Source organism: Acanthaster planci, linkage group LG07 (assembly GCF_054643075.1).
Source record: "Acanthaster planci isolate LZ-2023a linkage group LG07, COTS_SCS, whole genome shotgun sequence".
Lineage (NCBI taxonomy): Eukaryota > Metazoa > Echinodermata > Asteroidea > Valvatida > Acanthasteridae > Acanthaster > Acanthaster planci.
The window spans coordinates 16,486,361-16,504,126 of NC_141783.1; the positions used below are offsets into that span (position 1 = coordinate 16,486,361).

Genomic DNA, 17,766 nt, shown 5'->3' on the forward strand with positions numbered 1-17,766 from the left:
CTTCAGACTTTAAATTTTTCTGCCAAGTGACCAGCCTTACTTGCAGCAGGGCCGTGTTCATCTACTTCAGCACAATCTACTCACCCAAGATGATAACCAATGCCGAATCGATTCTTCAAGAAGAGTGAGGAGCCATAGCAACGGAGATTGCCCTGTGACATCACCGCTTTACGATCTGCAACCAAGACAGTATATAATTGAGCAATGTGGAAATTGAACGGGTCAGCCAGATCCACCATACAGGACACCAGGCTCTTTTCACCAAACCTCTCTGCTGAGTTTACTTGAAAAACAAGGCCAAACTACTGGCCAAGCTCTAGCAACAGCTGATTTTAACAATGTCTATACACCAACGCTGCCTCTGACCTGCCAAGATGTCTGCCTCATCCATGAAGTGCGTAGTGAGGACCATAATCCTCCCCTGTCGCTGGCTCTTAAGGAGATTCCACAGCTGCCGGCGAGAGTACGGATCCATGCCACTACTCGGCTCGTCCAGAAACAGAATCTGAAATAGAAAAAAGAGAAATGATGAAGACAGCATCTACAATGAGCTGCAACTTAACAGTCCATGAATTCTCACGTATCAGTAAGCCCGAGTTAAGCAGCCTGAATTCAGGATTTTGGCCAGGCCGCTCTAGATTCAAGCGTAACTTATTAGCCACTGTAATCTTTCTGAGGGGATTTCGTTACAGGTTAAGTGCAACAAAGAATTTACTGCAGAAAAACCCGAACTAAACCACTTGCTGCCGGCTGTAATTTGAAGTTGCATGATGTAAAACCGGGAGATTTTCAAGATGTTTAGTTTTCAAAATTCTTTAAAAAATCATCACTTCATTTACTGGACGTTTACACCCACACGAATGACTGCCTGGTGTCTACTCTACTCTAACAGACAACATCTATCGATGCCCGAGTATTTCAGCCAGGCCTGTCGCCTGGTAAAAAGAGCCAAGATTGTGCGGTGTTATATAAGTTTATTTTGTTCCCGAAACTGGCACAGTGCGCTTCTGGCATCTTTTCAGTAGGGGCCAGATTAGCATGCAGTGGTATTGTATCGCTCAGCGCTGGAGCACTTTTGTCAGCGGTGGTAATCCGCTTACGCTAAATGCCACAAACAGTGGTATAATCTTTCAAAACAATGACAGATTTTCTCCTCTATTGGCAACTGAAAAAATGTAAGACCCTCCCTCCTACCCTCCCACCCACCCCTAAAAAAGGGCTGGTTACAAACGACAGTCAGAATTCTGAGATCGGTTTGACGGACATCCAGGTATTTTTCTGTAACACTTACCTTAGGGTCGCCGATGAGTGCAATTCCCACACACAGCTTGCGTTTCTGCCCACCACTGAGATCTTTGGACTGCGTGTTTTCGGACTGATCCAACAGCGTTAGCTTCAGAATTTTCATCACCTGACAAGCAATGAATAAAACCAACGAGATCAGAAACGATAATTCTAAGCAATCGCATGGTAAAAATGTAGGGTCTGTAGAGAGCTGATATGGCAGACGTTTTATTTTATCAGCATGGTAGGGGGTATGGAATGCCTCGTCCAAGGATATAACACGCTGTCAGCAGGAGGATTTGAACCCCCAGCCCTCAGGTCATGAGTCGTGGACCCCAACCACGGGTCCACACACACATATAAATACCTGCTCTTCGATATCCTCCGTGGGTACCCCCTTCAGTCCGGCGTACACCTTGAGGTGCTCCCGCGGCGACAAATTCTCAAACAACGTGTTCTCCTGGGGACATACCCCGACCATGGACCTGATCTTCTGCATCTGGATGGGATCCCGGATGCTGTAGCCATAGATGGTAGCCTGGCCGCTATCGGCCGCTATCAGGCCGGTCAGGGTGTTGATCAAGGTGGTCTTACCAGCCCCGTTGTGGCCAAGGAGGCAGGTGATCTGGCCCTCGTAGATGTCCAGGCTTACTCCTGTTAACAGACAGATAAAAATGGATCGAGTTTACGTCATGCATTCTTGTCCTTGTGGTTACACAATACCCTCTATCGGTAACTAATATATTCTACATGGCACACTTTTATATTTACCGGTTATTATTCATAAAGAATAGCAAGAACGTTGAGACTTCTTTTGGGGGAGATCATTCTGTACCTTTGACAGCGAGAACATCTTGCTTTTCCTTTCCTCCTTTAAATGTCTTAGACAAGCTGCGGATCCTTCAGACAAGGAAAAAAAAACACTTTCAGATATTTAAAGGTACAAAACTCCATGGTCCACAGAAACAACATTTTGAGAACTTGATCGTTTAGATGCTAGATATACACACAAAGGTCTATTTACAGCCCAAACGAAGGAAGACATTTGAAGCATGCAGTACAACAGATGGTCTCCACTGCTCCTCATGTTCTTCCACTGAGCTGTCATGCCAGTTTGCCATGTGTCCAGCACATAGCCAGTTACCCATATAATCAAAGGATGGATGCCAACTTGACACTTTTGGTTTCAAAGATTCAAGTTTAAAAATTGGATTGCATAGTGCTGAAGTTGAGTACTTCACAAGTACTAATAATCCTTCACCGGTATTTGCACCTATTATTAACAAAATACATCGAAGTACCTAGTGTCGATAAAAACCGCAAGTTCTTCATTTCAAAGTATCACAGAGACATCCTCCGTCCAATGTTCACCCATGGTTAGCAGAGATAATGCTTTTCACGACTTAAGTGCTGACTTCATTATCAGTCTAGCACCACACCTCCTGGTATTACATCCCCATGCCCTTTTTGCATCTCACCTGATGCCAGCCCTGTCTTTCATCTCCTGGGGTACCAGCTCAACATCAGGAACATCCTCTAGTGTGTTTAGATCAACCATCCCCTCGGCTTCCCCTTGACGGTTCTGCCAGTAGGACGGCATACAGCAGAATCCCAGTGGTTTACGCTGACCGTACGTCCCTGCCGTTATAAAGAGTGCAAGAACAAATCATTTATACACCTATATTGGCGTGCTCTTGAAGGTAGGTTCTCGCAGGTGCTGGCACAAGTGCCGACTTGTTTTTTGAATGAAGAAATGTTCAGCTATTTAGGTTGGAAGAAAGCCTGTCACAAATATTCCGAGGGAAAACCCATAGCATCAGGAAGTGGCTAAGAACCCAGTCCATAATGTCAACCACAACAGGATTGGAACCGCAGGTCACAGAGGCTGAAAGGGAAGAAACTATGAACAGTCTTGAATGGGATGGGCATAGTGACCTTCCCTACTGATACAGCAACTTTTGTCCAAATTCAACTTAATATTTCTCAAGTTGGCAACGACAAATTTTACATCCCATCGGTACAAACATGTTTTAAAACTTCTAGTTTTTCTGTAGACAGATTTCATTGCATAGCCAATCAAATTTTTGCAAGTGAAATTGCTGTTGATGTTTTTGTTCCATATGCTGCAACATTTAAGAAAAGCACTCCATAAACATGAAAAAAACCCATACAATCCGTTGCAGGCTGCTAGAAAAAGCCTTGTGATTGGTCAGATTGCGCAAGATTTGTAACAGAATAGGCCGTCCAAATATGGTAATACTTCAGAAGGATGCACCGATCCGCCAACTGGAATCCCCCAAAATGTTGCCACACATTTGCAGTAACAAAGTCTTGCCTGTAAAAGAGAAAAAGACAATTTGTGGAATGCTCTAAGCTCCCTGAAGGATCTTGCCAAATACAACAGATATAAGCAGTTTGTGAAGAAGAACTCAATGCTGCTTAAACAAAGACTGCACTGGGGTTTTCGTTAAAAATGTTCTTCCCCTGAAAAGCATGCATCACATCCACTGTTGATGCACTGAAACAGTCAATTTGAAAGAAGAAAAAAAAAAACCAGAAAAGTTTACCTGGCACAACATTGTCAAAATAGAATGCCAGCAACAAGTAGATCACGCAGTCAATGGCCAGCATGGCGACATATGGAGGGAATCCATCCAGGCCCATGTTGTCAAACTGGATACCAGCCCCTCCCTCGTCTAAAGTGGCTGCCTGCAGATGGAAATAAAGTGTCACCACAGAAACACAAAAGATAATGGTCACAGGACTAGCTACTTCAATGGCTGTGTCTTGGTAAAGACATCTGGTGACCTCTCTCATCCCCATAATCCATTTCAATTTGTGACATCCTTTGAGAAGACACTTATAATAAATTGGACACAGCTGTGGTAGGATAGCTAGACTTCAAGATTTTGCAAATGCAAGTAAGGGATTTTATTCATGGACAAGACACACACATCAGGGTCACAATTACAGACATTATCCCCACACAACTGATTAAAAGCTTTGGCTAACATTACAGACATCACTCATTCACTGATCAACAGCTGGGGCTAACATTACAGACATCAATCATTCACTAATCAATGGCTAGGACTAAAATTTCAGACATCAATCATTCACTAATCAACAGCTAGGGCTAACATTACAGACATCAATCATTCACTAATCAAAAGCTAGGGCTAACATTACAGACATCAATTATTCACTAATCAACAGCTAGGGCTAACATTACAGACATCAATTATTCACTAATCAACAGCTAGGGCTAAACTTTCACACATCAATCATTTACTAATCAATGGCTAGGGCAATCAATTACAGACATCAATCATTCACTGATCAACATCTAGGGCTAACATTATAGACATCAATCATTCACTGATCAAAAGCTAGGGCTAACATTATAGACATCAATCATTCACTAATCAACAGCTAAGGATAACATTAGACATCAATCATTCACTGATCAACAGCTAGGAATAACCTTACAGCAGGTTATTTCACAAAATTCATCTTACCTTGCAACTCATTTTCAGACTTAAGATGAGTCTCAGTTTAAAGATCGATCTCAGCTAAGATGCATCTTAAAATCAATTTCACCAACTTGCCTCTTAAGCAAGACACGTCAGAAATAGAGTTCAATGAACTTCTAATTATTGGACCACAATGACCTCTTATCTGTTATGGCTGTGTTCAATTCAGCACTTACATGTAACATCCACAGGAAATGTACGCGCTCACAATAAATTCACGATGACTGATTGGCAGCCGTTTTGAGAGAAAAAAATTGTCTGCTAGCTCTAACATATGTATATGTATACCCAAAGACAGTGCGTATTTGGGGGAAATTATCCATTTTGAATCAGTGCCTGGTATGCAGCCTGACAAAACGAAGTCATTTCAGATTTATGGAGTAGGAAAGGTTACCCTTCCTGAGACACATCTTAGCGCTTCATGAAATCAACTGCAGACATGATTTGTTCTAACCCAAACAATAACTATATACATGTAACAGCTACTACTATGGGCAATTTGTATAGACATTTCATCAATGGCTAGGACCGAGACCTAAAAAGCACCACTTATCCACGCACACAGCTAGGGCTATTATCACCGGCATCATTCATATGCACCCCTCAAACAGTACGGGGGGGGTGTTACAGTCAAAATACGTATATGTACACACCTGGTCAATGGCTAATGCCATCGCTGCCGGCGAGAAGAACGACACTAGCCACTTGTAGACAGAAGGCACGTTAGCGATCAGGCCCAGGGGGAGGTAGATTAGGGACAGTAAAAAGGTCAGCAATGATCCAATAGCACCTGCCACAGTGGCCTTGTTGAAGAACGGCGTCAGCATGAACGCAATACAGATAACTGTAAGTGAAACAGAACATTAGATTCCTGGAATATCTGGCAATCTATGGTTAGTGAGTGCACCTTCTTCCATAGGGCTGTTTACATTTATATTCAAATTATTGGTTTTTAAACATGAATAACCAACAAAATTTTTCGAAAGTAGAAAAAGTGCCTACCATCACCTGAATCAACCTGAATGGATACATACATGTACCTATTAAGATGTCAAAACTTTTCTTTTATCCATTTGATAAATTTAGTCTCTTTCAGCAAATTTGGCTCAATTGAATGTCTGAATATTCAATTGAACGGAAGTCAAATAGTTGACAATTTAATTACACGTCTTTGTATTGACTCAGTCTTAGTGCTGCAAGTACAGGAACATATTCTACCCTTGAATCGGCTGAAGTGTTAAGTTACATCTCTTTGTGAAACAACAATTACTTTATTCAATTCTAATTCCCATTTGCAGTAAAAAAAAACACAAAACAAAACTAAGGGGGTCTGAAAGCATCATGCACTGTTCCCTGATGAAAAAAAAACTTAAATATAGATGGATAGATGGACGGCGCAAGCCTCGTCCAGGATATTTTTTTTTATTCATTTTCCATCATTTCACTAATAGTTCCGGTTAGTCCACGGCTGAATGGGGGGGGGTTCCAACCCCAACCCTCCCTCTAGATCCACCTCTGCCCCTCCCCCGGCACCATGTTTTGTGTTTTTTTTCACCTTTGCTGGCAAATGGCGTGCATGTACCGGTGTTGTCTTGATCTCCATTGGTCACAAGACCAGTCACAACTATCAGGGAGTGTTGATGTGAAGGTGTCCCAGGTCGCAATTGTTTTGCTTGCTTGGATGAACGGTGGAATAGTTCCTAGAAATTTGCGAGTGCCCTCCCGCCAAGCACTCATGTGCTTAATTCCTATTCACAATGCTCATTGCTGTGTGGCTCTATCCGATTCATGTGATGTCACTTCAGTTTAAACCACGCCCATTGCACATACATGTAGAGTTACATGCACAGATCGCCATTTACTTGGAACCGAAAGCTAACGCGCAACTGCAGCGATCATCCAATGGGAGCCTGCAAATCGACGCACATCCCTCTTTGTAACAAAGTCACTTATTAACCGGATATAAACTAAAAAAGTGTAATAGAAAAAACTTCAGGGTCTTGATCACTTACGCCGCATGCTTCTGCTTGTACATCACTCTGGGCTTTTTTTTAAACTCCTATGACACAAAGTCATTGCAATAAACTCCTGGATTCCTTCCGCCATCGCCCGGGCACATCCTTCTTCTCCCTACCACACGCACGCTGTGTTTTTCCTCAAGACATTTGTGGACTTACTTGACATTCCATAGAGGTACATAATGAGGAATATGATGAGGAAGTTTCCATTGGCGACATTCTGGATGGCGTATTTACTCAGGAGGGCAATCACCAAGGCAACAAATAACATGATGACACTGTAGGTGATAAACCACGCAAGCCTGACAGGAAAAAAACATATGACGTATAAAAATGAGGTATGAAATATGATTGTTTATTGTATCACCTGACTTTAACCCACAAGGACAGAAATGAGTTAATGTGGCAGCGTGTGATAATGCTGTACTTGTAAGTAACAAATCCAAAACTGTTAAAAAGGAAAATTTCAGAATGTACCAACAATATTTCTTGCCTAACTTGACATGCTCAATCTGATATATCAAAGAATTTATATTTATCTGGATTTCTAACATATCACGTTTTTCTCTTCTGAATGACACTCACCAGAAGGGACCGTTGGACATTCCCATCACCAGCATCGCCTCTTTGATCTTCTTCTCCTTCTCGGAGACGATGATCGACAGAAGGGCAGCCACGAAGATGGTGTACATGAGCACGTAGTAGATGGAGGAGAACACGCGAGGGAAGGAGGAAGCCTCCACATACCGATCCTTAGGGAACATGCGGACTGACACGTCCGGCAAGGAAAGCGCCTCGTTTGTCAGCATCTGTGAGGTGGCCACAAGATTCGGGTGATTCTTAAAACTTGACAGAGAGACGACTGAGAGACGTGGGAGAAGTTTAAAGGTTCCAAGCAAAGTCTGGGTTCAGAATTTGTGGACAAAGACACTGACAGAGGGGAATCAACCGACTTTGGAATGAGTCGATTTATTAAAAATTCTTTGCAACAGCATATAAATTTTTTGGAAGCCAAATGAAAAATAATATAGAATGTTATTTCAGCAAGTTTTAAGGGAATTTTTTCCTGCTGTAAAGCTTGTTGCCAAGGTAGTATTGGAAAAATTGCACACCTCGCTGCTCGCGAAATACCTCGACATAACTGGTTCCCTACTTTGGCTATCTCAAGTGAACACGATTTGCATGGGAACCAATGAATTCAGCTCTTCCTTGACTTGATTTCTGCATACTTCAAAGGTAGTATTACAGCCAAAATCACTTAAGACCTTCAGAAGATCAGCACAAGACCAACACAAGACCTCCAGTCTGAATTCAAGTCACAAGTCCTTTGGCACTGTTCTCCTTGTTACTTGTGACTGGTCACGGACATGGTCTTGTGTCTGGTCTCGTGGTGGTCTCAACTTAAACACTGTTCAAAGGACACTGTGCCTTGCTGTATGTGTGAATTGAATGGTTTAAGCATATGACAACATGAACATTGGAAAGGCCCACACATTTTGCATCACACCATGTGCAATTTCTTTGAGAAGGTGTGCAGCATTTGGTCGATATTACGTTGCAAAATGCAATGCATAATAGGCGAAATCGAACACTGAGCGTGGCCTTACATATTTTGGGTTGACAATTTGGCAATGTTTGGTCATTCAGTAAGGGAAGATATGATCTCTCATTTTCAACTAGAGCCATAGCCCCACAAAGATGGCAGACTTCCTGCCTGAACTGAAACATGTTCCTTTACATACATTTACCATCCGTGATCAAAAAGGTGTAAGCTTGGAGGAGATGAACTTTGACCAGATGTCCCTTCGTTGAAGAGCAAGATCTGACAAATCTGGATCCAACTTACCGAAGAAATGGCATTCTGCATCACGGTTTGCAAGACGGCAAAACCGGAAAACAGGTATCTGTTTGCAGGACAGTTGTACGATGCCAAGCCGGGAGGTTGTCCGTCAATCGCACGACATGAAGCTATTCCATTGGATAAACAAACAAAACAGGGGAATGTTGAGATGGTTGAAGCATGTATACCCAACAATTACTTTCAAGAACATCTGAGGAAATTCACTGAATTCTCCAAGTTCAATGTACCATTATCAAAAGGGCAATCTTATGTGTGAAGGTGGAAAATTGTCAAAATATGTTAAAACATAACGGCAGCACGTGCTATCTCAACTTCCACTTTTTGAAAAATTGTCTTCATCTCTATGAGTTACAAATAATAAAGTTGGTAACAATGAGACCAAATTCAGCCCTTGCGTGCAACTGCCCTGAAGAGGTTTGAGAAGAGGTTTGAGAAGATTAACAGATTCTTAAACCTAACAGGTCAACTTCCCAAATTGACAGCAAATGTACGGAGCAAATGAATTTTACTTGCAGACACATTTCTGCAAAGCACAGGGAGATTATAACTCTCTAGACTGACATTGTTGTGTCATCGCTTGTTATTTTACCTTGGGATGCAAATCGAGAGTTTTCATCCGTGGGAGGCATTGCTTCGAATGGCATGCGCAGAGCCACCATCAGGTTTTGGGGGAAGTCCGCACCAAAGACGATGCCGATTGAGAACTGAGGCTCGGGCTGTGAACGGTAAGCCGTCACCATCTGTTCCTCGTCGGGAAACGATAAGAACACCGACGGCGCCCTATCACCAAGGGCACTCTTGATCCTCTGCATCACCTCCCAGGTGTCGCTGTTGTTTGGCGTGAACGCCCAGGGCTTGGAATCATCGGGCATGAATGACACGCTGCTGTTGGCATCAAGCAGTGGGTAGTTGCTGAAGGCACCGTAAGGGGCTTCATTGTAGATTCGTGGCTTGTTTGTCAGGTTGACAATTAAAATGGAGGAAACTAAAATAATGGGTAAGAAGATTTCCTGGAAAGAGAAAGACAACATAGACTGCATTTGAACCAATACTGAGAATGAATTGTTTGCATTTATTCTAAACCGAGAATTCTTTTTTTACTGCATTTTGTAAAATGATTCAGAAGTAATTCCATAATCCAATTTTACTTTCCCTACAGACTAAATTATCTCACCTGAGATAGCAACTGTTTCATTCGGATCTTCAGTAAGAAGTTACGATATGTAAGATAGTACGTCTGCCGCCAAAAGGATGCCATCATGTAATAAGTACTAGCAGCTCTCTTTACATGAAATGTGTTTCAGTTTCTGAAAGGAATATAAAAAGAAAATCATATTCATGAATGTACCCACAGCAAGTGATGTTGTCTATAATTGGGGGCATGAGGGGTAGGCCCTACAAAGACAAGTTTTGTCTTTTGTTATTTCTTCATTTTTACCATGATCAGCACTGAGCAAACATATGCCTCACCCACATCTTCATGGGTCACCTCCATTTGGGGCATTCCCCTATTTTGTAAATACTAGACCCATCACCACCTCAGGAGCCAATGAACAAGTAACACAAAAGTCGTTGCAATGTATACACCACGACCACCCATGGCACCAGCTTGAGTGACCTCTACCTTATGACCGACGGCAAACACAAATTTGCAGTTTTCCTGATACTGTGAGAGCTCAAATCTGGAGTCACTGTGTAGCTAAGTACACAAGACATTACACTACCTACATATTTTTCCTGTTATTTTACTCTAGTGAGGATCAAGAGCAGACTCTGGCTGCATCCGAATCTCTTGTTTAGAGCTAGGTCTAGGTCTTCGCTCCATTGGAAATGTGTGGAGACGCGTAGACAATACACCTAGCCTTAGCTCCGGAAGCCTGTTTTGGACACAGCCTAAGGCTGCATCTGAATCTCTTGTCTAGAGCTAGGTCTAGGTCTTCACTCCATTGGAAATGCGTGGAGACGCGCAGACAATAGACCTAGCCCTACCTCTGGAAGCCCGTTTCGGACACAGCCTAAGCTCTTATTGATGTATCGCTCAGTTTGACATTCTGATGATAATGGACATTATGCGAGTGAAATAATTATGAGGGTTCCAATTGATTTCTATAATGCAAAATTCTTTTGAAAGGTCTTCAACTCAGAAACTTTGTGACTCTGGCAACATCCAACTCACTGAGTCACAAATACACATTCCATCGCCATGGAGATGAATGAAGACAGTATCAAGCAAAACATAATACATGTACATCCAATCCAAAGCAAGAGTTAGGCCTACGTACCTCGAAACCTGATTTCAAATGGTTGTCTTCAATCACTTCTCTACCATTTCAATCAGAACAAGGTCACACAACTGACTATTCCCGTCTCCCTCTGCGCCTGATCTACACACATGACCGCATCAGTAGTGCACTAAACCATGCAGGCATGCAACTTGGACTCTGACAAAAAAAGAGGCCTTTCAATCTTTTCGAGACTTTGTGTAGCAGTTTTCAATTTTCAACGGCACGGGCATAACGAGTGTGGAGTGAAAAATGAGGAAACTAGCTCATCCAAGGAAAAATTGCACGGAAGCCTACATGTATGATGCAACAGACAAGGCGAATTACATAGAGGCCAGTTGCATGCACAAATGCAACTGAAAAACCAACTTAGTCATTGTGAATTCATTTGCAATAGCATCCAAGGAGGAAAATTGGAGCAGTGATGCAGTTATTTCCGTGTTCTTTCCCCACGGTCTACAATATATACTCCATGGTGCATGCATTATGATGTAACAGAGAATAACGTTGAGATCACTTACCTGTACTGGTACATCTTTCAACAGACTGAGCTCACAAATTCTATCCCCAAGTCATCAATGCAACCACAGAGTTACAGGCCCAGTAATTTAAAGTGCCTTTGACTGACCCTGGCTGTGACAAAACCATTTGTCTGCAATCCTGCCATAAACTGTACCCAGCCAACCATCCATGGAAATTTCCACTGGCAATGTACCAACAGACCTATCCGCACATGTGTACAATGTACATGTAACGCACAGAGCCACAGAGATGAATTAGCACCACTGGTACATTGTGTCCTCCCTGCCAATGTAAACATGCATTATATAATAGGTCACAAACAGTAAGATTTCAAGGAAGGAAAAAATGTCTGGGGGTGTAGTGAGAATTTCTGGCCAGATCACTAGCATTAAACCTGCCCCCACAGTATCTTTTGAACAAGGCATTATATAATAGGTCACAAACAGTAAGATTTCAAGGAAGGAAAAAATGTCTGGGGGTGTAGTGAGAATTTCTGGCCAGATCACTAGCATTAAACCTGCCCCCACAGTATCTTTTGAACAAGGAGATTGTTTGGCCCCCAAAATGGTGAGATTGTGTAAATCCTTGCCAGGATCAACTCCCTCTCAGAACCACACACACTCACAAAAGAGAAATTTATCCACATGGTGTCACCGCAAACTTGTTCATAGTTAGTACTTCCACCATGCATAGCCTCAAGTCTCATCAACTCCCTGGGTCTTTGAGCTTTCATACAAGAGCAGAATGGCTAAAAACTACGGCTGAAAAATGGTCCTAAGTGCCTGAGAAAGTTGAGGGTTGCCACTTGAAAAATGGCTGCAATCAGACTTTGGAAAAATCCCTTTTGGGTGGGGTGATTTTGTTAAAAATGTAATTGGTTAACCCACAAAAAATTGAAAAGAAATTGAAAGATTAGTGACAAGACAAGAATTTCATTTGTGTTTAAGAAGTCTCAGGGATGTTAGCATGCATTTTATTGGGCCCTGAACAGGTTTCATTGGGGATTGAATTAGTGGACTGTACCCCTAGGGTTTGGTCCTAGGCTATGGACTTTACCCTAACGTCTTGGTCATTCTGCAACAAAGGAACATCCCTGAATTCTCAAAAATTTTCCAAGGTAGTACAAAATGACAAACAAAAACCAGCGACATCAAGCCATGTGTAAAGCAAAAGAAAGAGTGACTGATCTCCACCCACGCACCGACGTACATATACATGTATGATAAACTCTGGACCCACAACTCTCCTGATTGGTTCAAGCATAGTCGAGTGGTTTCACCTTCCTCAATCCTCTACAATCCACTGGATAACTCTCCCCACCACCACCTCACAAGATTTAGAAGGATCTTGGAATTAGTAGTCAAGTGAGTGTGTGCACAAGAACATGCAGAGAGGATTCAACGTCCACGCTGTTTCTCCAGAGTCAACTGTTTCACACTTAGTGTGAGAATCCACAAGAAGAATACTGTAGCTACCAGTATCTGTTCATTTCTGTTGCCGTCTGTACTATGACACCAACGGCCAGTGGTTGGGTAAAAATGTCCAAAGGTTATTCTTGTTCAAAAAATTCTCCCCTGCCGGTGATGAACTCTGCAGATTACGTGTATACGCACCTAATGTACAATCATGAACTTTGCGGTATACATATACAACTCCCCTTGAACCAACACCACAGATTGGCAATTAAAACACACAAATAAAGCGTGACCTCGCTGCCAATATTTAGGCAATCTACATGTACATGAAACACAACCAGATGGTGGTGAGTATAAGGCTCTGTTGATTCCTCAAGAGAATGTCCAGAGGTTGTAGAACGATGTTAACTGCTCATTTCTCACTTGGTCAGCTGGATCAATTTCTCACATAAACTAAGCACACACACAGTTCAAATCAAGTAGGGTGAGATGAGAGTACACGTGCATGGAATATTCATTGTCTTAATTAATTAAAACCCATTTTAATTGGACTTGAGCTCTTCCACTGATGCTGCACACTCAGTCGGGAGTACTTGGATTGAGTTATTTTACGCATTTCATGTATCAAACACTTAACCAGAAATGATATCAACCCTATTAATGACAACACAACAATGGGTTTCAACAACAGGCAAACAATAACTCTCCAAAGCAATCGTTGGTACAGGCAGCTGATCCCAAAGGAATGCTAACTGTGTGGCATCAAGGTTCCCAGGGGCCAGATACTTGCGACAGGCAAACTGTGGTGGTGGTGGGTAAAAGTAATCCATAGAAAGTAATCCAGAAAATAAAAGTTGCTCGGTACCCAATGAATGGCTGTGACAGAGTGCGTACAGTGTTGCAGTTTCTGCTGCGAGCTCACTCCTAAAGTGGCACCACCCCTGATTGGCTAAAAGTTTTCCAAGTGAGATTTGCATGAACACGTGCCTTTTTGATCCATGTATAAGTAAACCATATTCGGTAATACACTTACATGTAAGTGACCCTCCTTCAATACGCAAGTAAACAAACCGTACATGTATCCTTCCTTTTACGGCAGATGACCCCTAACCCAAAATACCTCTAAACTTCTTTTTCGGGGAAGGGCAAATGTCCTGTGGACATGTGTAAGTCCGCATCTTCCTTTCCTGCATTGTGTAGACATCTTTTGTTCACAAGTCCTCACTAGGTATGGAAGGTTAGCGCCACAGTGTGTGTGTGTGTGACTACGAGACATGAAAGCCCAAACCCACTGCAGTACATACTCCAAAGCTCAAAGCATTAATGTTTCTAAACTTGACTGTTGATGTTGGGTGTGATCACATGTTCACAATGATCCTATCATACAAGTCTCGAGAGTGATCAAAGAGATTGTACTCAGATCGCACCCAACAAAAACACCATTTCAGCCAATGAGATGGCCTAAATGTGACTTTATTCTGTGGCTCAATTAGAATGTGAGGCTGCAGAATGATTAGCCTAGTCACCTCATGATTTAAGCACAGGTCACAAATGAGAAATCTACATGTAACACCTGAAGTCTTGACTGAAACAATTTTAATGTTCACTTCTGGCTCAAAGCAATCCCAACAGAGGTTTACTGTCAACCAAGAAAACATAGAAAATAAAATGAAATTCCCTGGTGTGACCATTCACACTGGCTCTAGGCTACATGTGTGGCTTGATTGGTAACCTCTTCAATCATTTACTTATGTACATGTAGTTATTCCATGGCTAGACTAGCTCCATAGGCTAACTAGCCTCGGCCTACTCCACAATAATATCTGAGCAGCTCTCCCCTCTCCTTCACTCCATCATAGCATCCAGCTCCCGGCAGAAATGCCCAAGTAAGCCAGAGAAGGCAATCAATTTAAAATCCCGAGGGGTAACACTTCCACAAACAGACATCACTTATTTTTGCCTTGTAGCAAAAAGCAATCAGAAAGCACTAGCAGGAAGAGTTCCATATACATTGTACATCATTACATAATACATGTACGGACAACACTAACTTTTCCTTAAAATGTTACAACATACATGTACAGCCATCAGAGAGTGATAAAATGTCCTAAAAAGTGAAATTTAGCAAGGAAAATTCCACAGCATTAGGCGTACTCAGAAAACACGAATTTTTTTCAGGGATTGTACATTTAGTAACCCCCCTGGTTTTTGAAATTTAATCTTGCAAAACTGGTACGTCCCTCCAAAAACAACGGCAACAAATTGTCAACTGTAAGAAACTGTGACTTTCTTACTGATAACTGTGGCGAATGCAACTGATACCTCTTGTGGTGGACCCAGTAACCGGCCGGATCAGGGATGGAATTGACCTGGCCCAACCCCACAAATATATTTATTAACCTTGAGCAAGGATGAGCGGCTACCCTGACACAAGGGGGGATATCAGTTAACGAATGGCGGACTAAGCCTAGGGGCAGTTCGTTGGGTGGAAGTTTACCACCAATTAGGAAAGACTAGATTTATCTGGTTATACAGTAATGAAACACAGGGAAACCTAAATAAACCTCACAGTGACACAGGATTTCCAAGGACAATAATCAAGTATTTGATTTATTGCAATAAAAATCAATAAGGTATATAAATCACCCAAGGTTTATGTACACAATATACCTCAAGGCAATACAATATGCCTCACGTGGTTAACTAACCACCCGACTAACTTAAACACAGCTAGCCTACAACCCAAGGGTTACCTCTCTAAATAGTGATAGCCCTCACACAAATAACACAGAGTGTCATGCAAAACAGGGTCGATCTAACGAAAGGGAAATTACCCTCACAGCGATCTGAGTACATCAAGTAAACCTCAAGGCTAGCTAGCACAATGACAAGATTGCCTTCCAGCCGTCACCCCACTATCAGTGCTTACAGACGACAAGCAATCCAACAGCAAAGACCACCTAGGTTCACGACACTCAGCTCTATCACTAAAGTAATCTAGACCCAATACGGTTCGCTACTACACCTACCAGTTATAGTCACTACACGCAGCGCCCCAGGTGCAGCGTCCACGCTATACCTCGCACAGTCACAGCACAGAACGGTAGACAGCGTCCTCCACGATCCTGCCACTCTGCGACCCAGCAGCGAAACCCACAAACTGATTGTGCGCGCTCTAAGCACGCCGCAAGCGCCCAGACAACACTCACGGCTCCCCCTCAAAATTTCCCTCGAACTCGAAACGCTGCCCTTTTTGACAACATTAAGGCTACAGTTATTGAGCATGATTGTTCCTTGCTCGACGGTCACAGTCATCTCTCAGGGTGAATTCAAAAGTTACAATGAAGCTCTCCCTTCTATTACAGGAACGGGATCCCCAAATTTAAAATCCCCGTGTTTTTTTTTTCAGACAAATCTGATACGTAGGTTTGTGCAGAGGGACATCAAGTGTTGTCCGTAAATGCATAGAGCAGGGAACAGATAAATGGAACTCCTACTCCTAGTACTGGCATGACTGGGCTACCCACCTACACCGTCGACTCGCCCCGTTTCCACAAGCCGCTGACGATACTTGGAAGTTGGATAGCCAACAACATGGATTATAAATTAAGCCGGAAATTCTGGAGTCATGGAATTGTTATTACACTGGCCTAAACCATGCCTTAACTATGGTTCCATCCGGCGGCCATTTATCATCATCAGGTCGTAGGAATGATTACACGACAATAATAATGATTAGCACGTACGGTGCACAATACAGGCCACAGTACCCAGCCCGGTGACACCGCGATAGCCAATTGTAAAAAGGATAAAAGCGAACAACTGGAATTGGGCAATTTGATATAAATGCTTGCAGTATCAAAATGTAAATCATAATCCGCCATCATCTTACCCAGAATTTTAGGGCAGGACATGCAAAGTTGAGCAAGCTTTTTATTCAGAGACAAGACATCGACAGATGTGAAACTCACGTGCCTCCAAGTCAAAGGCCATGAAATTGGCTTTCGAGGCATTAAAAATGCTAAACGATTTAACAATATTTTTTCAGGCATAACGGTTTTCAAAGTGGGGGGGGGGGCAATTGTTAGAACATCAGAACTCAGCCATCAATACAGGCCAATCCATTTTGCCCCACCCATTATAGGACCTGGATCAAAAGGGGGGGATCCCTGCGGCCGAAAAAGTGGGGGGCACTGTTCCCTCCCCCACTTCCACCGCCAGTGTTCGGACGTTTTAATGTTTGTGTTTATTGACTTAATAAATGATTTGGCAACAAGCACATTCCAGAATGAATTGTAATTTTTCAGAGTCGAGGCTTTTACCGCTCTCATCACACTAGGTAACGTGGCCTTAATTGTACACCATATTTTCCACTTTGATAAGGACAAGTCCATTCTCGGCAACTGGAATTGGCAACTTTAGTTTTGCTCGAAAAAACAGTGCCTCTTCAACTGAAACAGTTCCGATTGACATCCAACATGCCCTTTTCTTACATGATCATAAATTCACATTTCAATTCACTTTCCATTGACCTTAACATGAATTTTCCTCAAAATGTACCATTCCCAAGACAATGTTTTGTTTGCTTATTCATTTGGGTCATCATTAATGTAAATTCAGAAGCTTTGCATGCAATATTTATCCAGACTTCTCTCTGTAGAGATCACTACAGTCTTTACACAGTTTTCCTTCATTGTACTGCTTCTACCTAAAGAACATACATAACCGATATTCTGTCTTCTGATATTGAACATTTCTCCACTGAAAAGTAAAGAAATTAACAGGATCTTTGAAGATAATATAACTCATTTTTTCAGTCATGATTTCTGATATACCAAGAGGCCCAAGTAG

The 17,766-nt window shown here is 42.4% G+C and overlaps 1 protein-coding gene across 6 annotated transcripts in view; it reads right to left on the reverse strand.

The window, feature by feature from the left end:
* The window catches only part of LOC110980279 (cholesterol transporter ABCA5-like), a 36,974-nt gene extending 20,329 nt beyond the window's left edge, over positions 1 to 16,645 (reverse strand). The window contains exons 1-14 of one of the 6 annotated variants that reach the window (XM_087138882.1): positions 16,443 to 16,645; positions 9,871 to 10,003; positions 9,286 to 9,706; positions 8,682 to 8,803; positions 7,421 to 7,644; positions 6,995 to 7,137; positions 5,471 to 5,661; positions 3,852 to 3,993; positions 2,763 to 2,922; positions 2,120 to 2,184; positions 1,652 to 1,938; positions 1,292 to 1,411; positions 367 to 505; positions 85 to 175 (exon numbers count right to left, since the gene is read on the reverse strand). In XM_087138882.1, coding sequence (XP_086995008.1) covers positions 85 to 175; positions 367 to 505; positions 1,292 to 1,411; positions 1,652 to 1,938; positions 2,120 to 2,184; positions 2,763 to 2,922; positions 3,852 to 3,993; positions 5,471 to 5,661; positions 6,995 to 7,137; positions 7,421 to 7,644; positions 8,682 to 8,803; positions 9,286 to 9,706; positions 9,871 to 9,957 — 2,192 coding nt within the window. In that variant the 5' untranslated portion in view covers positions 9,958 to 10,003; positions 16,443 to 16,645. Of the gene's footprint in view, positions 1 to 84; positions 176 to 366; positions 506 to 1,291; positions 1,412 to 1,651; positions 1,939 to 2,119; positions 2,185 to 2,762; positions 2,923 to 3,851; positions 3,994 to 5,470; positions 5,662 to 6,994; positions 7,138 to 7,420; positions 7,645 to 8,681; positions 8,804 to 9,285; positions 9,707 to 9,870; positions 10,004 to 10,978; positions 11,427 to 11,499; positions 11,715 to 15,749; positions 15,876 to 15,944; positions 16,107 to 16,442 lie in introns of those variants that run through there. The other 5 variants (XM_087138887.1, XM_087138884.1, XM_087138886.1 and 2 more) reach the window with 5 other exon arrangements.
* Between the last annotated feature and the right edge of the window lie 1,121 nt (positions 16,646 to 17,766).